Here is a 24,223-nt window from a genome sequence, read left to right as displayed (position 1 = left end):
GCCATTTACCACACAAAAATGATGCTAAACTGCTACTGTGCTTTATGGGTGCAAGGCTGTAAATGCCGCTATTGGTACTTAGGACTTAAATTTAGCAGTGACTTGAAAATAATGAACTGGGAACGTGTGGAAATATAATTGCTCATGTGGCATGTGTTCCTGTTGGGATAAATGTTGTAGTACCTGTCGGGTTTCCCTTGGGAAGGATTCAAAGGGTGGAAATGGGAAAGGCGTTCATGTGTGCCCAGAACCAGACCTCTGCTGGGAGGCACCAGTAATTACCGCTTACGTTGTTTGATGCGGTAACGGAATCGTGAAGGGGCAGAGGAGTGGCTGGATATGTCCTTAAGTCTTGAGCTTGCCTTGTGTTTTGTGACTGTGCATATGAATCTGGAGTTACTGGAGTGGAGAGAATAACTTGCCTCTTTTTCAGCTGAAATAGATGCAAGCTCTCAGTTGCCATGTCCATAAACTAACTTCTTTCTCTCTTCATTTGCAGTTACGTTGTCTCATATCACACAGCTGGTTCTGAGTCACAACAAGCTTACAAGTAAGTATAATCCTGTTTTTGGACTTCGTTACAGGCAGTTGAGCAATATCGAAAACACAGCTAGCTTGAATTTTTTTTTTTTTTGAAGAGTGTAATGTCACTGTTAAGAGTGTTGCTTGGTGAAGCACTTTATTAAAACTAAAGAGATTGAGGATGTGACTTAGCAGCTGTGTTCAACATGCCTTTCCAACTTCAACACAAATCTGCCACATACTGCAAAATCTGTAATTCTCAGTCTTGTTACCAGTTCAGCCAAAAATCCATTCCCTACTACAGCTCTGAAGTCCTTATGTTTGGGTGAGGACTTCTGATTTTTTTTTTTTTTAACTCTATCAAAAATGATACAGTTTGCATTTTAGTATCTGGATAACTAATTTGACTGAAGCAAATGAAAATAAATTACAACTCAACTGCATTATATCTATAGCCAAACATATGTGAGCTTCAGGCGTGAAAGTCAATCTACTCCTGTCAAAAAAAGAATCTTTTGAGTGTAAGTTGTGTCTTGCTTGTACTGCACACACCACCTTCAGTTATTACCTCGTGGATTCTACTTCCCATAGTAAAAAAGCCCTTAAGTGAAGTGTTGGTGAATAGCATGTCATGAGAGCAGCATAAACATGAGACTTAATTAAGTGGAAGTAGATATCAGACTGGCTTTTGCAAGGCAAAAGAAATTTATTTCTTTGTAGGAGAACACTTCAGGCTTACCCGTCAGTGTCTTATGCAAACACTCCTGCTTCTTGGTTGTCGAAATAAAAGCAGCGAGTTTCATCTGATCCCTGTTACTGTGCATCTTCTGAAGAGAAGTGTTGGTTTTGTTGATATTCTGCTTGTCCTTGTCTGCTCTCTGCACGTGCCAGTGGACTTCTGTCTCAAACAGACCTTCCCTTTTGGAACTGAATTTTTTAAGAGTGCAGGAAATGGGGAGGGGAATGGAGCCACCAAAGAGGGGGCTGCTGGGGAGATGACTGCACAGGTGCTGTAGCACGTACCAGGCTATACCCAAGAAAAGCTTTACAAATTGAGACTAAGGTTAAAAAACCAACAGAAACCTATTGAATCCTAAACTATTAGCTGCATGAGCTGCAAGATATTATTAATTAATAATATTACCTATTAAAACATATGTATTAATGCAAAAATCTCGCTTTAAGGCTTTGAGCATTTGCAGAGGATTAAGCATGAGGAATAAATGAAAATATTCTCAGATTCTATCACATAAACTGCATCCAGAGAAGTGTTTATTGGGTACTAATGCATAGCTTAAAGGGTTTGAAGTAGTAGTAGGAAATAGATAAAAGTATGGGCACTATGTGAGTGGCTATGAGAAGTAAGAATTAGTTATTCTAGGCCCTGCTTCTGATTGTATAGTGTCGTCTAAACTGGCATCTTGCTACTTATTTTTGTCCTTACAGTAGTTTTCAAAGAAATCTCAATTTATTTATAAATATGGCCAGCAATTTCCAGCGATCTAACATGTAAATGATGACTGATGGGTAAATTCATGGGCAAATTCAGGAAGGGAAAATTGTAAGCATTGCTATGAAGCACACAGTCCTACCTCTAGTTGAGAAGGACACGAAGTTATGAATAGCTGGAAGCTGAGAGAATGTTTTGGGAAAGCATTATGGTAAACTTGGTTTGGGCATATTGCCGTCTGGCATCTGTTATCAGCCACTGATGGAGCTGGGCTACAGGGCCACCCAGCTGGTGGCTTTTGTGTTCCCTCAGGTCACTGCAAGGAGGTGCCTGTCTCTGAACTCAAGCTGCCTAAAAGCTCGGCAGTTAAATGTATCGAGCCACTTCGGCTTTCTCTGCAGCTTTTGGAGGGTTGTGGGCACCTTCAGACAGCAGTTCATTCTGCACATCTCTGTCTGTGTAACAAGGTTGGACGACTCGTCCAAAGTTGGGTACCTAGTGCTGCCAGGCAGAACTTCTCTCTGGTGCCGATTATCTGCTGTGGTATCTTCTGCCTGAATGACTGCTTACCTGGGCTGCTTACCTGGCACAAGGATGAAATGAGTTGTAAGCATTACTCTTGGAAAATTTGACTATTCTTTCTCCGAGGTTTGTAAAAATCCTACAACTTTTGAAAGCTAAGACTTCCAAGGACTTAATCAGCTCTTCCACATGACACCTTACGAATCTTAAACGTAGCTATAAAGGGTGAGTTCAGCTGAACACACAACTGGCTGGGCAGGCAGCAGATATCTACCTTGCTCTGAGGAAGAGAAGACAGGCTGAAACTCCTGCAAGGAGACTCGAATCACGGTGAACTTGGCTGTTGGAGAACTGAGCCTGGGGAAGGTGATGTACTTGAACGTGCGCGCCAGAATTAAAAGCTACATAACTAACCTGTGTCCTAGCTATAAGTCTTAGCTGTAGGCCTGACTGGGAGAAGAAAAAGACACAATAATAAGGTTTCCAAGAAGGTTGTTTAACTATTCAAGAAAAATGCAGACTATGCCATTTGTTTAAAGCAGTTTTAGTTTTCAAAATACCAGTTTAAGGATTGCCACTACTCTAAAATTGCGTTATATTAAATCTCAACGTTTAATTACTGTTTTATTCTAAAGTAGCCCTTAGATCAGCAGGCTGCAAGTATATCTGTTCTCTCAGCCAAGGGATTCTGTCAGCCTTTCTAATTGCTATGTTTTGGTTTCTTTTACGGGAAGGTAAAACCTCTGCTTCTCCTGAGAAGTAACTCATCAGGTCTGAACCTTACTATTCTTTCACAAATTGATGTGGACATTTAAATAGACAGCACAAGTTTTAAAAGGCTAAATTTCAAGTTCATATTCTCGTATCTGACACGGTTGACCTAATCTTTTAAGCTATGTAATTAATTGTTGTAGCAGATTGTTCTTAAAATGACTAGGAAAGTGGTGGCAGTGACACTTGACATGCTACACTAAGGTCATATTAGCATCTTCTACTAGTTTTCTGCCATTTAAATGAGAGTTCTGCTTGCTGTTTTTTTCTGCTGTTTAGAGGAAATATGTCTATCTGGAAGAATAAATACATGTAAAAACTGGATATGCATATTTTTATGTAACCATAGTTAATATTTTTGCCAGGGAACTCTATTAAAAGTGAGTAAAGTTTCATTAGCAAGTATGAGGACCGCACTATTAAATCCATCATACTGCTTAGAATATTTTTGTGGCATGGTTTTTATTAGTATTTCTAGTAAGCCATTCATACTGCCACGTTTGTTCATTTACATGTCTGTAAATCATTCGTTACCAGAAGTACTCAAATCCACATTGATTTTTTTTTTTTGTGGAGAATATTAGGCTGTGTTTTTTCAGCTGTCTGGTGCTGTACTAATGGAGGCGTCTTAAACTGGCTGCTTCTGCTCCAGGTAACTTCTGAAATAGTTGAGTCTGTCCTCTGCTGCTTGATGAGAACTTTGTGCTTCAAAATCAGAAGCAAAACTCTAGGGGAGGCTAAATAGCCGTGATTCTGCGGTCCTGTTGAGCCAGTTGCTGTGTAAGTGACAAACCCAGGATGATTCCACTTTGGGGTCTCCTGTGACAATCCAGTTGAAAGCAGAGGGAGAAAGTGAGTATTTGTGTTTTTTTCTTAACTTAATGTAGACATACGTATGGGCCAGTGTCTCCATGTATTGTACTGGGAGTTTTTTGTTCCATCATTTAGTGATTTAATGAGAAGAAAAATTAAAGACGGTCATGCTTATGCTATTAGCCTGCATAGATTGTCTGATCCTGACCCAGGTGTCTTTTGAACCCATTGGCTAATATCAAAATAAATGAAATGGAAGTCCTGACAAATGTTCCTCAAATTTGTGGAAATGAGCGGCTGAATGATAAGAGATCCTCCCTTCAGTGTGGCGGATTAATTTGGGTAGATGTGACTAAGTTGTCTTTGTTCCATGCCATTTGATGGGAGCTGGGGGACATACAGGTGGCATTCACCTCCTGCTCAGTGGGATCATTAATAGGACATGAATAGTGGTAGGGAATTAGGGTAGCTGTGCTGGAGGGGTATGGAGGGAGTTGGAGCCACAGGACATACTTCTGTAGAAACTGTGCTTGATCACTTTGGTCAATCACAAATATTGTTACTGCATCTTCTGTGCAGCAGTCATAATTTTTATGGGTATCCATTCTACTGTTTTGTGCACTTCTACTTAGGACTGCTTCACCCAAGTTCAAGTGGAACTTAACTTCTCTCAAAGTCCGCAGCAATCTTGGCCACTTGCTCTTTCTGACACCCCTGCACAGGATGAAAGTGAACTTGGGGTGTTGGTGTCGATCTCCATGTTTTGCAGGGCCAGCCAGCATGCTGCTGCTCGGGTTCCTGCTCCGTGGTTGATGCTGGGGTGGCCGTGCCAGTCGCGTGTGCTGCTGTGTTTTGGTTTCCAATGGTTTGGTGTGGCATGAGGCTTCTGAAGTTTTGTGTTAAGGAATTTGTCATAGAAGTTCTTGAAATCAAACTTTGTCCTACTTTGTTCAAACCTCTTCTGCGAGAGTTTGTGACTTCATAACAGTTCTGAGGGACAGTTGTTGGGAATTGCAGAATACTGGGATGTCCAGGGAGCCCAGATCAGGGAGAGGAAAGGCATATTGCCAAGCTTGACTGTCTTTTCTAGTCTGGGACTTGCCCCATGTCATTTCAAGCAGAATAGTTTGGAGCTCTGGGAGAGAGTAAAATAGGTGAGGGGGGGTGGTGGGGTATCCAGCTGGGAATAAGGCTTGTGTATCACATTGTCTTGAAGGCTTAGCTTTTTTAAAAATTGGTTGCACTAGAACACCAAATAGCTGCCTTTGACTGGAGGAAAAAAAAGTATCTTTGCAGGCTCGAACTGAAGTCAGCAGGGCTTCACCTTTTGGTCCCCTTATGCCACTAGATTTGTAAGTGAGCAATAATTGGAGTAGAATTAACAACAGAGAAATGTCCCTTTTTAAAGGAAACATCTAAGACTGTTTGAGCATATATATTGTGGCTTATGCCTTACCTGACTTTTTTTTCTCCTTGCGGAGCAGCTTTTGTGAACTATTTTGCCATGAAGTGGTACTGAAACTTCTAGACTTTAGATAGCTAGGCTAAATCAAGGTATTCTCCAGCTACTTAAAGCGTACACAAAATTTCACATCCTAGTATAGTCACACTTAATACCCGTACTTGGTATGCTGATGAGGTTTAACAATGAAGATCCCGGTACTGCATGATGAATAGGAAGCATGCTTGAAGAGCTCCCAGAAGCTCAGGTTAGCAGTAGTCCAACCCAGGAGCGCGCAGAGGGGAAGACGTGACCAGAAAGCAGGCTGGGATGTTAAAGGTTACTTCAGCACTGACAACAGGTACGAGCGCTGGTCATCACTCTGTGCGCAACTATTGTACTGCCAGCTTGACGTGTTTTATTTTCACTTATTTTGGGGATATGCTGTAACTTTTTGATGCCTTGTAACTACTGTAACAGTTATTTGACTTACCTACCTGATAGATTAATTGATGCTGTAATCATTTGGAGAATCTATTCAGAGATTACAGCTCTTGTGTCATTATTCGGTCGTACCTGGAGTCCATGGGTGTTTCTGCTGTCAGTGGAAATACTAGTATTACATGATTTGTCCATTAGAGGTCACTGTTTAAGTATCTTTAGCAGTTTCTTCCGTGGGAAGAAGCTTATGCTCCTGGTAGCAATTCAGTCTGCCTGGTAGGTAGTAGTGAACAGCAGCTTAGCTTTGCTCTTCTCCTCAGTCGCCTTAACCTTAGGTGATCCTGTGCTTGCCAGCTTCACCATATTCTTGTGCTGCCTTTAAATGTCCTCAAAAGTTGTTTGCTATTCATAGCTCGCTCCTGACAATTTTTCTATCCATTTGCTCTTGTGCTCTGATTCCTTGCCCAATATTATCAAACATCTGAATGACAAGAGATTGGGAACAACTATTTTCTTCTGAAACCTCCTCTGTATTACTCGATGTCGCATTCTCTGTCCTCCTCTCCCTTTCCTCTGAGCTGCTGTCCCTTCCTGTCCTCTGCTCTTTCCACTGCTTCTTCCTTGATACTGAAGTGTAATCCTATCCTCATCTTTAGTCCTTTCCTTTTGTGAGGTGACCCATTAGCTTTTAGCTGCTGGTTCTCATTTCCATGCCTGAATTTTGTTTCTGAGTTAACTTTCTGATCCTGTCAGAATAGCTGTTTCTCGTTCATCATGTTCCTTTGACAGCCACATGGTCACCCTTTATCATCCTTGTGCACTTTGCCTTCTTCCAGCAGAGCAGTTACCCAGTTCAAAACTTTTCTCCTTTTTTTTTTTTTTTTTGCTGCTCCCACAGCTTACTGCTTCTTTGCTCCACCATCTCCTTCCAAATTGTTTTGCTCTCTGTGTGTGACCAGCACAGAAGCTTGTCCCTTCATCGCTGCTAACCCTCTTGAGGGTGTCCTTGATCTTATTTAATACGCTGCTAAGTTCCCTTGATGTCATCCTTACAATAGGCCATCTTTGTAAGTCACCTTCCTGGCGCTAGTGTATACCTAGATGTGTTGGAGGTAGTCCAAAGACAGTTAGCAACTCTGCAGCTGTCTGTCCTGAACTCCTCCCAGTCTAGCTGCTTTGTCTTCTCCAGACTGCTGAAATGCGTTATGGTGTCTCCCACTGGTATTGTCTGACGCTTTGCATTTTGCCTGGTATCAGGTTATCTATATAGCAACCTTGCTGACTTCTGGAGGGAACTAGATGCCCGTATACTCTTTACTCTTTGTTGCTTCTTTTATTCTCCTCTACTTTGGTTCTGCTTCTGCTTCCTTCTGGTAAGTCATTCCACGCTGTTGTACTGACATGATATACCCCAAAATGGTGCAAGTAAGCTTTCTGCGTAGTGAAACTAGGGTTGTGTCCAAAGCACAAGACAGAAGCCTGGCAGTGGCCTCTCAACTGTGCTGGGGAGTGGTGCTTTAAATTAACTGTAAGCCTTTCATTTTTGTTATATATTTTTATTTGCTTTTACTTCCCATTTCTGGTGCAGGGATCTCTAAAGGGAGATCTCTTTATGAATGCAGTGCACAGTGAGACGTGAGAAGGAGGGGAAAGGAGATCCCTATACATATGCCTTACTGCATTCGTGACATCAGAGTTCTGCACAAATGTTTAGATTAAATACCTTGTTAGCTTTTTTCTTTTCTCCCTGAAAAACACCCAAACCTTTGGTTCTGAGAAAGTACAGATAGTAGAGCATTTTAGCTTTAAATAATATAAATTTTGGTTTTAAGAAGCTTTGGGAGAATGAAGCAGAATAATTTATGAAAGAGTTTTGTGCTGTAATGGTATAAAGAGTGCATGCTGAAACTACCCTAATTTATGCATAAATTAAATTGTCAAAGTTTGTGCTGTATGGCAACAAAGTCAGTTTTGCATCATAAGTAAGCTTATGTACTAAATACAGCACTAGCCACAAAGCACTTGTCTTTAACATAGTTCTTCAGAAGCTGTTGTTTTTCTTTTATTAAAAGGCATCTGCAAACATATTAACTCCTTTTTTGTAAGTATCAATGTTTTCTGACGTGTTTTAGTATAAATGTCTTGTGTCTTCACTTATCTCCTAGTGGCTCAAAATGACTAATTTTTTTTGTGGAAGCCCCATACAAATGATCTTTCTCCATGTGTATGTACAGGTTGTAATGTAAAATTGTTGGAAATCCTCTTGCCAGATATAGACTATTTTGAAGTTGGCATTTTCAAAGCTAGTGAATGTTGCACAAGTGAACTCACTTCATTAAAGAGCTTAATTTTGTATCATCTTAATCAATTTACTGTCTAAAAAGCTGAGTGGATTTTTTTTTTGTTGTTGCTAATATTGAAGGACAGAGGTGAGAAGGTAGATTTGGTCTAGATTGAGGGGAAACTGGCTTTAGTTTTGTATACTTAGGTTTGTACTCTCTTTTCTGTGTATTCATAGAATCATAGGATGCTTTGGGATGGAAGGGACCTTTAAAGGTCATCTAGTCCATCCCCCCTGCAATGGGCAGGGACATGTACAACTAGATCAGGTTGCTCAGAGCCCCATCCAGCCTGGCCTTGAATGTTTCCAAGGAAGGGGCATCTACCACCTCTCTGGGCAACCCGTTCCAGTGTTTCACCACCCTCATTGTAAAAAATTTCTCCCTTATATCCAGTCTGAATCTACCCTCTTCTAGTTTAAAACCATTACCCCTTGTCCTATCGCTACTGGCCCTACTAAATTCTTTTGGTTCTTCTAGTAATCAGGTGTGTTGGTCTGAAGTGGATAACCACACAGCATTTCCTTTCAGACCACTCACCCATCTGGCCTCTTACTCTTTCCATTGGTGCCCTGTGTCAAAAATACTGTAGAGTGAAATAATCCTTAGGGTGAAATAATTTCCCGATCTTTATCTGAGGATGGGTAATTTGTGGTAACATGGTTTCTCTTGTCTAGGAGGAACGTCTGCTGTAGCTGGAAATGAAACATATAGTCAGCTGAAGCCTGGGATCAGCTAACGTAGAGGTGCACAGAGGACTCTACCACACAGACTCGAAGAAGTGGCTTTAAGCACTGAGTATAGGCAGCCCAAACGAGGAGGGAGTTTAATTCATTCCCTGCTCTGAGGGCTGGAATAAGAACACGTGTAAACACATGCGCTGACTTTGCTTTTGAGCAGTGAGGTTTTTTACTGCAGCCTCTTCTTGTGTGTGTGTGTGCTTAGAGGACAGACTGGTGTCTGGTAAACAGCGTCAGCATGGCAGGCCCTGATTCCGAATGGGGGGAAGCCAGCTGATCCAAATGGCACTGAAAAACAGTCCTACGGGAGTTCTTAAAAACATTCCAGTGGTATAAAAAGTGTAAACTACTAATGCTGTCCAATAAAGCAAACTGAAATTGTGGACTATTTGTTTAGATACTCACAGTGAATGCAGGATTTTGTAAAGAAGCACTGCTAAGCACAGGAGTAGATCAGTAGTCCTGAGTAAGAGGCTGAAGCGACCTTCACCTGTGAGGGATAACCTGTAGCACCTGTGCAAGACCTGGCGTTCAGGGCATCTTTGGTTAGTCCCTCTTGTAAGCTGCAGAAAGCATGTTAAATAGTCTGAAGTAAAGAGAATGTTGAGGGAGGGGAAGGTGAACATGCTACGCTTCATTCAGCTGGTTTGATCTACCTAAAGCCAGCTACTGTGCAGTAGTGTGAAACTTGGAAAAGATCATGCTTAAACAACTTAAACACCCGAAGGAGACCATTCGCAGTTGCATTTTGTGGAAGCCTAATAATAAATCTCAGTTTAACACTATCAGCTGAAGTTCTTTAGTCCTGCAGAAGTTATTTTTCTTAACCATTCCCTGCTGTTGAAATATCAACACATGCAGATGATCTGACCTGTAACATTGGTATGTAGCCTGTGTTCTTCAACTTTTTGCATGGTGTACCACATGTGTTTTGTTTTTTTTTTTTTCTCCGGGCATAAAAGTAAGCAAAGCATCTTGGCTGAACTGTGCACTCCGCACAAAACAATTATTGAAGCTGAAGATGCTGTGGACCACTACAGTACTTGCATGTCACACTAATTCAAAAAGCTTGGCTAATACTCTGTTTTCTTTAAAATTATTTGTAGAAATGAAGCGGCATGTTTATATCCACATTTTTGTACCCATCCTCACTTGAGCAGTAGTGTTCCTTACTGCTGTAAAAAAGAAAAGCTAACAAACATCAGATTTTTGTGAGCTATTTTGGTGTGGCTTCAGTTCTTTGCTGTTAGGTGATTTATTTTCAACCTAGTAATCCCTTCCTAACCTCAGCCCCTGGTTTCTAGCATTTCTCTGCAAACTCTGAAGTGCATCTTCAGCTTTCTTCTCAGCGAAGAACAGATTTGTCCTTTCTCTTCACTAGATGTCACTTGATTCCCAGTCTCTTCCTCAGCCTTTCTTGTGGTCACAGCACTTCTCCGTAGACTCTGGCTTCTAAATTAAAGCTGTTTATTGATAAATTGTTTTGTTAGCACAGTAGCACATCAGTGAGCTATAGTATAATTTAAACATGTTCATCAGAACATTTTCATAACTGCAGTGCTTCTGTGGATAATTGCGAAAACGAACTCTACTGGTTTCTGGAAAGAGCTGAAGATTAAGGAGACAAGTTTGGTTTTAATGTTTTCAGTATGAGGAAGGTTGGTATCCATCTTTGGAAGAGAGCGGAGAGAGGGCAAAAGGGGAAACTTCAACTACATAATGTGTAAATTAAGTACTGTATGCTTCACTTGGGGTAAAGATTCTCTCCAGTTAACTGCCAAGTATGATATCAGCATGCCTATGAATATTTAAAATGAAAACTGTTGTGTTCTCCCTCTGCTAATTCCTCTTTGGTGAAGCTGATTGCTTCTCTCTCAGTATAACAGAACCCTTGTCAAATTAATCTAAACATGACTCTAGCTCTACGACTACAGTTATATTGGATGCACAGAATGCATTATATATTTAGTATTCTAAGTTCTTCCTCCCCCATGAAATGTGAGTAACATTTCATGTCTTTATGACCTTTACTCCAAGGGATCCTTCCTCATGAAAAGTTCCTGTTGACGCTAACTGGATTAGCAACAGTCTGCAGAGCTGCGTTTATTATATTGTATAGCCCGCAGGTTTTACTTTAGGCTTAAGAAGCAGGTTCTTGCTCTTGGCAAGAAAACCTTACCTGGTATCTACAATGGACTGATAGCACTCTCAAAGGTCTGTACTGAGTTCACTTTACTCTGTATGACTCGACCAGGTTTTAAGTGGAATGGTTTAATGAGAAACTGTCAGAGTCTTCTAAATCTCTTCTCTGACAAGTAGTGCTATTTTAGTAGCTCTTCTGGATAAATATTTCCTCAGAACCTGTAAAGGTTTAGAGTACTATTGAACGTCCTGTTTCTAGGTGCTGCAAAATTCCTTCATTAACCAAAGAAACATTCTGAAAAAAACAGGGATTCTGCAGCTTAAAGTTTCCAAAGATATGAATGCCAAAGAAACTAATCATGTTTTAAATAATTAAAATTCCTATTTCACTTGATGTCTGATTCAAAACCCGTTGAATTTAATGGGAGGTTTTCTGTAGCCTTTGAATCGTATTTATTGAGGAGATGGTAAGCTTACTTGCGCACAGCTTTATGAATAGGCAGGTGTTATAGATACGGTTTTCCAAGCAGCAGTGGGACAATGTTTATTTTGAACATTCAGTGTTAAGATATACATGAATTGAAATGTTTATCTCAGTTTACATACCCTGTGTTCCTCTCATGGAGACTTACAGAATCATTTCACTTGTCCGGTTGGGTGGTTTATTGGCTCTTGTCATGGTTTTCATCTGAGCTTCCTTGTCTAAAATGTTTTTTATATTAGTTTTAACTTGTAAAGGAAATTTTTGTATGGGTCTTTTTTTTATTAAGAGTGTCTTTAGAAATGTTTGATTTAATGTCATTATCTACTAAATACGAAAAACCAGACTAGATTTTATCTTTTAGATGAAAAGCAAATGAAGACTTAATCTTGCATACACCTGAGTTTGTTTACTTTTAAAGTTGTGAGGATTCCTGTTGTTTTCCAGTGCTCCACAGCAGCTTCAAGAGGAATAATCCTGGAGATCATTTGCAGGAATAAACACTTACCAAAGCCTGGGCATTCTCAGGTGTATGAAGGGCCCTGCCACCACGAGAGGAATTGTATTGAAACCTAGATGAATGACTAAAGAGTGGCAGAGTGGAACTGGAGGGGGAAAAAAAAATGCACCTCCTTTTCTCCTCTTCTGTTTTCTGTGTCCTTCCTCCCTCCTCAGAGGTTGGGTGTACAAACGGAGCTGGATCCAGGTGTCAGTGCTAAGTAGTGGTATGAGAACCACTTGGCTTCCTGCTTTATGAGAAAGGCTTACATCTGAGACATTTGTAACTCCAAGCTGCTTTAACTGATATAAATGTTCTTAGCATGTTTCTCTGCGTGATAGCTGTTTCGGATAAAAGGTCCATCTAACCCAGTATCTGTTCTCCAACAGAGGGCAACATCAGACTTCTAGTAACGATCGATGTGTAGTGTTGGCTTCTGGCTCTTGATGTGGAGAGAGAACTAAGGGCCAGATCCAGTTATATATAGTCAATGAATAGTAGCGTTTAACCCTTCTTGCATATGTTTTGGAAATCATATCAGAACTTTTGAACAGCTGCTGCTTATGTAGGAATAAAATTTAATAACTTGCCTTGAGTGAAAGGATGCTTTGACGGGAATATATTTTAGTTCCTAAAGAATTGCCACTAACTTTGGGGCAAAAAAGAGCATATTTGTTTTTAAAAGCTTTGAAGTATAACAAGTTGCCAATCCTTATTGCCAGGAGCATGAACAAAGTCCTCTTATTCCTTGGTGTGCAGCCTGTAGACCCTCCCTTTCGCTCTCAACCAAGCTCTTGAAATAAAGGTGAAGTCTATAGCTGTCATAGTGAATCGCTGTTTGCAATTTCCAGTATTGAACAAGGGGAAGAAAGCTGTTTCTGGCCTTGTGAAGTGAGGCTTAATATGAATGGGGCTTCATGATGTGACTGAAGCTTCACAGGAGAATGCAAAGGCATTGGTCTGCCAAATTTTACTAGCATTTGCTGAGGGGGAGTTTAGTTGTTAATGACACTGGGCAGCAGATGGTCTTAGAAGAGTTGTTAAGACACTGTGGATCGTACTGTAAATATGTGGGTGAATGGAACCAGGATGCTGACAGTTCACTCTCACTGCTCATCATGAGAAGGTGACTCCAGTGGAATTCGATATTGCCAGAACATGAATTTATTGGTATTTGGCAGTCTGCTATATATCTGGGAAGAATTTTGCAACATAACAGTGGGATGGTAGTTGGGACGCACTTGGTCATGTAAAGTCCAGAACAGAGAACATTATATGCATAGTCAACCTTGCTTGACCACTGCTCATCTTTAGACCTGAAGGTACTAAACCTGTGCAGTTCAGCTACAAGACCAGTACAGGAGTTAATTTTAGTCCTCTGTTTTTCTTTGAATCCAAGACAGCATTCATTCATATTACAAATGAAACTGAATTGCTGAAGCAGAATATAAGCTGTTACAGGATAGAGTCCTCTCTCCCCTACCACAAGCCTGGTCTTGAGCTACTCATCTGTTTTTCCTTCTCACAAAATACCTCCAGCCCCTCCATCCAAACCGAAAAACCCAATTGTGGATTGAAGCTTTTTATTTTAACAGGGTGAAACAGAAAGTATTTAATCCAAATCCTTTGCTAAATTTTTAGCCTTTTTCTCATCTCAGCCTGCTTACCCAAGCAGCTTTTAGTATGGCTTGAAGAAAATAATGATATAAAGTATCCTAAGTGTGATTCACAACATGAAATACAGTATGTGGGAATTATACAGATATATCAGAAACTTAGTGGACAGTGTGCAAGGACACAGCTCCTATTGCTCACTAGGGACACTTACTCACACCCGTGCCCTGACAAAAGAAAACCAAATTAAAAACCTCTGATAAACAAGTCAATGGAAGTTGAGTTTTTGCCCTGTGTTTGCAAGAATTTGAGAACTTCAACTGTGTAGTAACCCACTGAAACTAGGCTTCCCTTTGATGCTGTGATCCAGTGCAAGTGTAATCTTTATGAACAAATCTCTGGAAGCCATTTTCTTCCTATCTTGATGTCTAGGTGTCACCTTTTTCTAGGTAGTTTCATGGTGGTTTTTTGATTGTTTTGTTGGTTTTTTTGTTTGCCCCTTTTTTTTTTTTTAATTAGCTGTCCACCTTCTTCCTTTAAATGATTCTTCATCTCTCCACAGTTTGCTAGCTTAAGTCAGAAGTGAGGTACAGGTTTAAGAATTCATTTATTCTTAAGTGGGAAACAAGCTGGTTTGGACAGGTATTTGAAAGGACACATCCATTAAATCAGCATCCCCTGTTCTAGGTAGCTCAGTAACTGGGTCCAGCTTTTTGCTTTGATGTCGCTTATTGTTTGGACTCTGTCAGGGTGCTTGGGGGGTACTTGTCCCCATCTTGTGGTCTCTTCACAGATGCAGAACAGCTTTGCTGCTACTCCATGATGCAAGAGGTCGTTAGGTAACTAAATCCACTGTGAATACGACTGACTAAATGTAAGGTGCCTGTTAACCAACACTGATTCAACTGAAACGTCAGGTATTGTTGGCTTTCCCTGCATGAGGGTAGCACTAACAAATTGTCTCTGTAGTCTGACAGTTTCTGTGGGCCGGCCTCACAGCAAGATCAAAAAAGTTTCATGGGCTTCCTGTCTTTGCAGTGGTAGTATTGTCCTTGGTGTAAGGTGTACTTTTTTTAGTTGCCTTTGAGAACTTTCAGTATCTTGGATAATAGCTTCTTAATTTCTTTATCATCTTGTGATGGTGTTCAGCCTGAATAATTGAAATAAAGAATTGCCACACAGGCAGCCAAGCTGACTGTAGGTTTGGTAAGTCTGGTCTCCTGAATGTCACGCTCCTGTTTCACTGTTCCTACAACAGAGCTCTGCATTACATTCAGCATAACTTGTGATGTTAAGTTGCACTGTTTTTTTTTCCAGGAGAGTGTAATCTCTGACACTGTCAAAAAGGCCAAAACCTTCATACCAGATTTTTATTAATTGCATCAACAGTGTCACTTCAGGAGAATTGTATTTGGTCTCTGTATTGTTTAGGCTTTGACTAAACTAAAAGCTAGTACTTCTGATTCCTTGTCTTGCATAAACATAGTATATGCTTGAGAAGGCAGAAACATGGTTTGCCAGTCCATTGCATCTCATCAAAGTCAAATTATAAAGTCTAATTTCTGAAAGGAAAACATTTTAATACTGGTAATTACTGTTCTGGTGAAATACTGAGGCTGGAAGCAGCTGAATTATGTCAATTAAAATCCTCAGTTAACTGCTGTTAGGGAGTAATTTAAAACAGTAGTAGTACATTACCCTTTACTTTCTGAAGGCACATAACTCTTGCCATCATTGAGCGACAGATGTGCATGGACCAGTTGGAAAATACCACAAAGAGAAGGCTTTTTAATGTTCAGATTTGCCTTAATGACTTTATAAAAAAAGTCTGCTAAAAATCTCCTGCAATGAATATGACCCTCAACAGTAATATTTATGTAGTGTAATTAGAGTGTTTGTTAGGGATCCCGTTATTGTTCACAATGTAATTAGGCTTATAATCTAGTAAATATGACATACTATAATGATCTGCTTTGTAAACATTATTGACTCCATTTTAAGACTGAGATTGCCTCATGCCAACAAATAAAAGAAAATCATGGCCTCATAAAAACTTCTGATTATTTAGATGTGTGCTCTATGGGTTCCTGATCCAGTCAAAGTTGAGACTGAACCAAGGTGAATATTGAACACAGGTGCAAGCTTCAGTGCAGGTGATTTGCCAACCTCCTTTTATGTAAACCTCAGCTGTCTGCTTAAATCTCACTAAGTTTAAGGGGGAAAAGGTGCCAATGTGAATAGCTTTTTAACCTCATCTGCACAGGCATATTCGTATTGTGCTTCTGCCGTATTTTTCATGTGTCTAGATAGTAACCAGGTATTGATTTGTTGCTAATCCAATGTAACCATGTATGTGTATTGATCAGTTACTCATTCATGGGAGGTAACTGAAAATGAGCTTGGCTGAACAGTTCATCTTTTAGGGCTGAACTTAAATTTTTGTAAATTTTGTTGAATATTAAATGGACAAGAACTTGGATACTAGATTACTTAAGCAGTAAGCAGAGTGGGCCAATGCTAAAAATGAATTATTTCATGTTTTCTGTTAAAGGCCCTTAACAAAACAGTTATCTTGGTGTAACTACTTGGATCATCCTTTTTGTTTTTTCAACTGAAATAATGACATGGTCTGAGTCTCTTAAGCTCTGTTCTTTTGAGACCTGTGTGTGCTACATGAACACAGAGGAAGCCGTGCTTCTCTCTGTTAGTCTATGAGAGCATTCTCTCTGCAGTGGTCTTTGTTAATGAAAATATCTTACAATACTGGTAGTAATTTTCTGAAGAGTACAAAGTGAACTGCTCTCAGCAATGAGAACAGATTCTAGATAGGAGAGTTTTTTGATATAAACTTTGCTTTTATTGCGATAGCTATTAGATGTTGTTTCTACTATCAGCCACTGTACAAACACAGCAAAAGACAGATGCTAGTAGAGCATCTATAGCCTAGGTAGCTTGCTCTAATTGCAGTCTCTCACTGTGAAAACTTTTCCACAGCTGTGCCAGCAAACATCGCAGACCTGAGAAACATAGAAGTGCTCAACTTTTTCAACAACCAGATTGAGGAGCTGCCTACACAGATTAGCAGCCTTCAGAAGCTCAAACACCTGAATCTTGGGTGCGTATCTTAATGCAAAAATTTGCTGTAATAGAGGTGCTGTCAAACATTGGCGCAACTGAAATGAATTTCTTTCTTTTTGCTATTGAAGTTTCTTTTTGAAAGTGTTTGTGATGATAACTTGGCGATTATGGCTTAAGAGTGTTTAGCTAGTGTCCTGAATAATCAGATACTTAAGTGATCAGGCACTTACTCTCATACACTGATAACCATTTAAGGGCAACAGCAACTCACATTCATCTAATACTGAAGTCAAACTTAACAATTATTGAATTTTACTTCCCTAGCAACTGTCTTTTAATTCCATGGTTGCTGTGTAAGAGCCAGGCTTTATTTTCTGTTCTGCATTGTTAAAAAAAAAATAAAAAAAAAAAACAACCAAACACTGATTTTTCCATGTTAATTTAGGACTTTAATTCCAAAGTCCCAAATTTGGGATTAAAGAAATTTCAATTTCTGTTAAACCTGTAAAAGAAGCAGCAGATCTTTAAATGTGATGTGCATTTAATTCAAAGAGCTAGTATTGACTGAATTTGAGCCAGAAGCATTCCTGTTAGGTGTTCAGATACCATATTCCAGTACAGTTGGTGATACGTTATAATAACTACAGTTCCAGAAGGCTTTCTTGAATTACTAAGAAAATAAATGTGAAGCACAGAACCTTCTCAAAACTAACTGGACATACTAAAGTGTAACTGCTTAGGAAAGCACTAGTAGGGGCTAGTAACTAGTAGTTAGCTTTATAGTAGGGGGTAGTAACTAGTAGTTAGCTTTATAGGCTTCTCATAGAAGGAATGCTTCTATTTTATAAATTCAAACTTCTGAACACCTTAAACAGAGGATTTTTTAGCTATTTTAAATATCAAATGATTTTGGCTAGGCTCTGTGTATCCTGCTTTAGATTCTTTTGTAAAGTGCTGATAATTGACTTGCATCCTGAACTGTTGGAATGCCAATAAATGTTTTCATGATGATCTGTCTTCTCTCGTCTTTATTTAGTCACTTTAGATCTCTAGCATGCCCTAATACCTGTTTGAACCTGGATTTGATCATGAATTAATATTTGTTCTGAAAAGCAGCATTTTATATGCCTTGGGAGTTAAAATCCATATTTTGGAATGACATATAGAAGTGTTGCAGTGTACAGAGGGAGGAAGAAGTTGGGCTCTTTCCACTGATTGAAGCAGCCACAAGTGTTTCTGTAGTTCAAGTACTGGACTTCACGACATTTTTTCTATTAATGTAGTACGAAAGGCCACTTGGGGTTAAGACCAGAATATGTTTAGGTCTGGAACCACAGTTGCCACCTTTGTGTGTCATGTGGTCCAAGATCTTGGTCCAAGGTCTTGTAGATTAAATGCTCTTCCTTCTTAATGCCCTCCTTACCCATATTCTTCCAGACACAGGCTTAGTTCTGCAAAATGGGTTCTGCTTTAGAAGTCCTTGGAATCAGTGAAGGGGAAACTGCTCTGGTCTGATAGTTTGGGGCTGGGAACCTAGAAACCCTCTTGTCATCTGCAGTGCATGTGTACACACAGGGCATCAAAACAATCCTCTGGGGGAGAGGGGAAGCATAAATAAGAGCATAGATGATTTTGGTGCAGAATGATCGAGTAGTGGGGTGGGAAGAGAGAAGGTGTACTGCTGCACTGAAAGCTTAAAAAGAAAAAAAGACATTTGGAAGGCAGGTGTGGCACCGTTTCTGTGGCACAAGCTCAATGTTTGTACTTTTGCAGGGCTGAATAGTGCTGGGCAGGGACTTTCAGCTGGTTCTTTTTCAAAGAACAGATACCGTTCTGCCTGTTGTCAATAGGGAGAACACTTTCTCTCCCCGTTCCTGGTTTATAAAAGGGAAGGCCATCAGGGGCACTTACTATTTTTACTAGTGAAAAAGAAGCTGCTTTCTTTAGTCCTATTTGGTATTAAGAACAGTTTTAAAAGCAGTGACAAGTCTGCAGAAGCAATAGTGAAGAATGCCTGTCTGTATTTTAATAGCTACTACTGCGACAGTAATACTGTAGGTGCATGTCTGTGGTAGGACTTCTCATCGGGGATGAGGAGCAAAAAGATATTATTCAGAATTTAGCTACAGAGAGCTGATCTCTGAAGGTTCTTGTTCTGGTGGGTCTGGTTCATGCAAGAGTGGGAGAGGGAAAGTGAGATTAGTATCTGAGAGTCTGTAAAAGAAATATGTGTAATCATCAGGCTTAGTCTGGACGTGCAGCTGCTCTTGTGTTTAATTCAGCATCCAAAGGACTTTTAGAAGATGGGCTTTTTAAGTGTTCTATAGATGTCTTTCATAGTATTTATCACACAGTATAGCACAGTGTTTGACAAACATTGCATGAGAGGGGGAGGGAAGGCCCTGGAGAATAGAGCCAAAAGTCATTATTTTTGGGTACCCAACTTTGTTAATACCTTGACTTGAGTTTTCATGGGTTTTAGCATTACATCACTCTTCATAAATTCACATTATATCTTCTCTTGACTTCAGTTGTAGCTATTGCTACTTACTACTTTTGTGTTAAAAGGAGAGTCAAATTAAGAATACGTTTAGAGATAACGTGAAAGGTCATGACTGCTTCCCATCGTAAGAATAAAACCCAGTTCTTCAAAACACCTACCTGTACATGTTCTTCCTGAAGATAGGACTGTCTTCTCTGTTCCACTTTCAAACCCGGGTGACAAATGAAGCAAAATCCATCCAGACAAGCTGTATGTTTGGTGTATGTACACTAGGGACAGTATAAATAACGGGCTGGTAGTTCTTCTCTGTTCTGTGGTAAGCAGCCAGAGCTCTAGCTTGTACACAAACAGTGAGGTGCTATGAATATCGTCTCCAGCTCCTTGCCTTTGTTGTTGCAGCTGCTCTAGCGATTAGCTGGATCCCCTCATTCAAGCCCTCCAAGGTCAGAGAAATGTTACTGTGTTTTCTGTGGCTTGTCTGCTCCAGGTTATCAGAGAAACCTTTTTCTCCTGTTAGCTTTCCCCATCTTCTTCTGGCTTTTGCCAGTAGGAACTAGTATTCTAAACCCTCTAAGACTGGCTGAACAAGCTATATTTAGGCTAAGCCTCATCATTCAGAGGGCTGACATTTTATTTACTTCATGCTCCATGTGCATCAATAGTTATCTAGTGACACAAATTTGCTGTTCTTAAGAAGGGGTTTGAGCAGCAATTATCAATGAACATAAATACCGTGCAGTCGAGGTACTTCTTGTTGTATTTGGTACCGTGGTGAAGAACGATCTGGTATGGGGGAATGGCAGATAAAGATGCTGTGCAAAGGGGTAATTTGTAGTTTAGCTAGAAGATAGGTCACCTACCAAGGAGCAGCTTGCTCAGTGGCACGCTTTAAGATGAACATAGCACTGTGGCACCTCTCTCCCTTTTACTTTGTCTTTCAGGTGTGGCTGTTGATGGACATAACGGACAGGATCCCTTGCGAGTGCATAAGTTTTGGGCATATTTATGAGAGTAAGAGCTGAAAAAGGTCTGCGCCTCAAAAGGGTTGCTCAGTATCTTGTAGCATCAAGCCCTTTTCAAAACAAAACAAAAGGGAATTTTGGTGTAGATCACATTTTTTAGAAATGAAACTCTTGTTGCCTGTATTATTCCTACCAGCTGAAGTGAATACTGAAGCCATGTTCTGTTTTTTCCTCTTCACCTACAGCATGAACAGGTTAAACACCTTGCCAAGGGGATTTGGCTCTTTACCAGCTCTGGAGGTTCTTGACTTGACTTACAACAACTTAAATGAAAATTCTCTACCGGGAAACTTCTTCTATCTGAGTAAGAAACTTTTCTAAAAACTCTACAAATCTTCATGATATGGTGCTTTGCTTTCTGCAGTTGAAATTTATTTGATGGAGACCAAACTCCAACAGAATTTTTTTCTGATATTTATGTTTTTCTTTGAATATCTCTTGAATATTTCTACATAGCTCAGCAATATTTATCACTGATATGCAGTCACCTGACACCATTGGACACAAGAAGACTTGGTTAGTAATCGTATATTAGCTTTCTTCTGAGTAATATTTCCTTGGGTCCCATACTCAGTTAAAACTCCACGGAAGCTTGCAAGCCTCAGGGGAAAGTAAACTGTTTCACAAGGCAACAGTGGTGTGTTCACTCTGGAAACAATTGTGTTCCCGATAGTTCATTACTGAAATAGCTTTAACAGCTTGTGGATGTTGAAGTGACCAGTATGTTAAAAAATACGCTAAGGTTACTAAGCTTGGCACAGGAATGGTAGAGCTAAGCTGACCTTTGCACATGGTAAGAAAATACACTCTCAGAGAGTTAAAATAAAGGTATTGTAATGCATATGTGCAAAGGGGCTGCATTATGGTTGCCTAAGCAACCTGAATTCTGGCACTTTCTGGATTTCAGTGATTCTGCTACCTTACTGATCTTTTCAGTATACAATGCTGAAGTGACTTCAGGATCAGTGCATGTAGCAGCAAAAGTGACAGGTGAGGGGAAAGGAAGGAGTGCCGCTGTCTGAGAGATTTTGTGATTGTAACCTGTCAGTGGAAAATTAAGTCAGCATTATTAAAAATGGTCACATGTAATGAAATGAAAAGAGGAGGAGGAATAAACTGCGTAAAAGAAATGGGATCTCCTCTCTGGTGGAGAGGAGGGGTTTTGCTGACCTGACCACCTTCCTTCCCGCTGCACCCAACAGTTCTTTGTGAGTCTCCCTGTTATTTTTTTTGTTTTGTTTTTTTCAAACTGTCCTGTATGCTCGTTCAGTAATAGAAAGCTACATGGTTGTGCTGGGTCATCTCTTTTTCTGTGAATTTTGTAGAGACTAAGCATGGAAATTACAAATTATACAATTTGAGTCTTCTGTCTTGATCTCTTTTAAGGTCTCTTTCCCAGTTTTAGGCTGTGCTTTCTATAGAGCTTAACATAGAAGGGTATGTGTCCAAAAAACTCAGATGATTTTTTTTAATGTTTGTTTAGGATGCAAATTGATGTAATGAATAAGAATCGGGGGTAATAAAGAGTAATTATTGTATTCTGACAGCTGAGCATTGAGACTATGTGCCAGAACCTGCCAGAGTCTACTATTGCAGAAATTGTTAATTGTGCCAGTCCTTTTGAATATAGATGTTTTCCTGAACTCACCAACAATACAATAAGCCAGTAAATCTAAGTTTAACCTGCTTGTTATTATTGTGAGCCCTGGGTATGTCAAAGGCTTTTCACCGAGTCAGGGTTATTAATCAAACCTGACTCCCTTTTATTGATTAGACCTCAAATGGTTGGGTTATATGCCACCCTGTTTATATATTGCTATTTAATTTGCAGCCACCCTGCGTGCACTCTATCTAAGTGACAACGATTTTGAAATCCTGCCGCCAGATATTGGGAAGCTCACAAAGTTGCAGATAGTAAGTAATTTATCTAAATTCTTGGAAAATCAATTCACTTTTGCAACGCTTGTAGGAATAGAATCTAGTCAATTTGAGGAGGAGTAGGGTATGTTTGCAGGAATAGACCACTACACCTGGAACTGTTTCTTGTTTACCAGCAGACACTTGTAAATAAATTGGAAGAACTGAGTTTTTAGGAGAAAGATGGGGGCAGAGGGAGTAGAGTTCTGTTTTAGGCTGCTTTTTTATGGTAACCGAAAATTGTTCTGACTACTTTATATTCACTCTTAGCTGAGTCTTAGAGACAATGACCTGATATCACTGCCTAAAGAAATTGGTGAGCTCACTCAGCTTAAGGAACTTCATATCCAGGGAAATCGTCTTACTGTGCTGCCCCCAGAACTAGGTAAGATTATGGATGATCATTTATTTATTTGAATAATAACGATAGTGATGCACTGTGTTTCCTCTGAAATTAAACGAGTTGTTAATCTCTAGGAAATGATTATGCTTAAGTCGTCATTGCTGCTAATACTTACTTTCCCCTGAGAGACACTTACTTTTTCACTCCTACTGGATGTGCAGGAGGGGCCAGAAGATGATGTATGTCTGGTTTTCTTAGCTTTTTTTACATGTTACGTTTTCCTTGTGTATTAGTACACCTAACTGCTAATTTGTATATGGCATCTTGCTTTACATAACATACCATAAATATCGGGTCTGCAAAGCTATTCTTGTCTCTGCCTGCATTTTGAGAACACTATTTGGATCAGCCAAAATTATATTAAGCAAAAATGACAGCAGTATAAGTGGCATTTTTCTGACTGTTCCTATAAAAATGGAAGTTTGATCAACTAGAGTAAGATATAGCTAAATTAGAGGAATTTTTTGTTTTTCTGTTCCCGTAGTCTACCTTTCTTGGTGAGTTGGCAGCTCTTTCACTTAAAGCAGTGGAGCTAGTTGATGTACTTTGAATTTGTGATATTGGCCATTTAAATACGATTACAAGTGGCTTCTTTCAGCCTATAAGGTAGAGTTTTTCTTTGAAACATCAGTATTGATTTTGCTGAATTCGTATTGCAGTATTCCATTTTATGTGAGGGGCATTAACTTCAATGAAGTTGTGCCTGTTTGCCCCAAGCCAGAATTTGGTTTCAGATCTTTTTAAAGATTGTCATAAAATATTTTTGTTGGGAATAATGTAGCTGCATCAATTACCTGTTGTTGAAACACCTATTACACAGGGTTTATTCCTTGATTCTTGTTATTATGGACTGTTATATAGGGAAACTTCTTTGTTGCTACTAGTACCTTCCAAATAATAGTTCCCAAAACTCAAAAAGATAGTGACTGAAGTTAGCATGATAAAGCAAAATTGTTTGTTGTCATAAGAACTTGCTTTGACCCATTAGAGAATGTGGCTGCTGTGTGCATAAATCTGACAGTCTGCAATGTATGCTTTTTGTTTTATACAGCAAAGGAAAGTGTCTGCTTTTTTTTAGTGAAGTGGGGGAAGATGTTTGTTTTGACTTTTCTTTGTTTACCCACCATGGGTTTTTTGCCTTTTTCAATCTAGTGAACTATATGATGCTGAGTATTTTTTTTTTTTCTCAGTGCTGGTAGATGAAAGTTGCTCTTGTTTCCTTAATTTTAGGTGTTTATGCCTTGACACAGGTATACTTCCTTTAGCTTTTTGTCAAAGTCATATTTATTTATAAAGTCTCTTTCAACAGCAATAACATTTCAGAAGTGTGTAGTACTACCTTCTGTGGTTAATTAAATGTTGTAAACATGCTGCTGCCTTACAAGCGTAACAGCAAATTCGCTTTAAATGGTTTTACCGTCGTTGTCCAAATCGAATGGAAACATTTGAAACAAAATTCTTGATGTTTGTTTTGTGCTGATCTGCAAAACTCAGGATGGCCAAGGGAAGCATGTCTTCTTTTAGT

General features: G+C 39.6%; 1 protein-coding gene across 1 annotated transcript in view; it reads left to right on the top strand.

Annotated features, from left to right (window-relative positions):
* RSU1 (Ras suppressor protein 1) overlaps positions 1-24,223 on the top strand; it is a 110,049-nt gene that overhangs the window by 10,957 nt on the left and 74,869 nt on the right. Inside the window, exons 3-7 of the mRNA XM_087775893.1 lie at positions 500-550; positions 16,770-16,890; positions 20,564-20,682; positions 22,210-22,292; positions 22,566-22,680. Of these exons, the coding sequence (XP_087632019.1) occupies positions 500-550; positions 16,770-16,890; positions 20,564-20,682; positions 22,210-22,292; positions 22,566-22,680 (489 nt within the window). The remainder of the gene's footprint in view (positions 1-499; positions 551-16,769; positions 16,891-20,563; positions 20,683-22,209; positions 22,293-22,565; positions 22,681-24,223) is intronic.

The sequence above is a fragment of the Nipponia nippon genome, unplaced genomic scaffold, assembly GCF_047370975.1.
Source record: "Nipponia nippon isolate SJK-2023a ecotype South Korea unplaced genomic scaffold, ASM4737097v1 scaffold_1, whole genome shotgun sequence".
In the NCBI taxonomy this organism is placed as follows: Eukaryota; Metazoa; Chordata; class Aves; order Pelecaniformes; family Threskiornithidae; genus Nipponia; species Nipponia nippon.
This window is presented reverse-complemented; position numbering and strand designations above follow the sequence as displayed.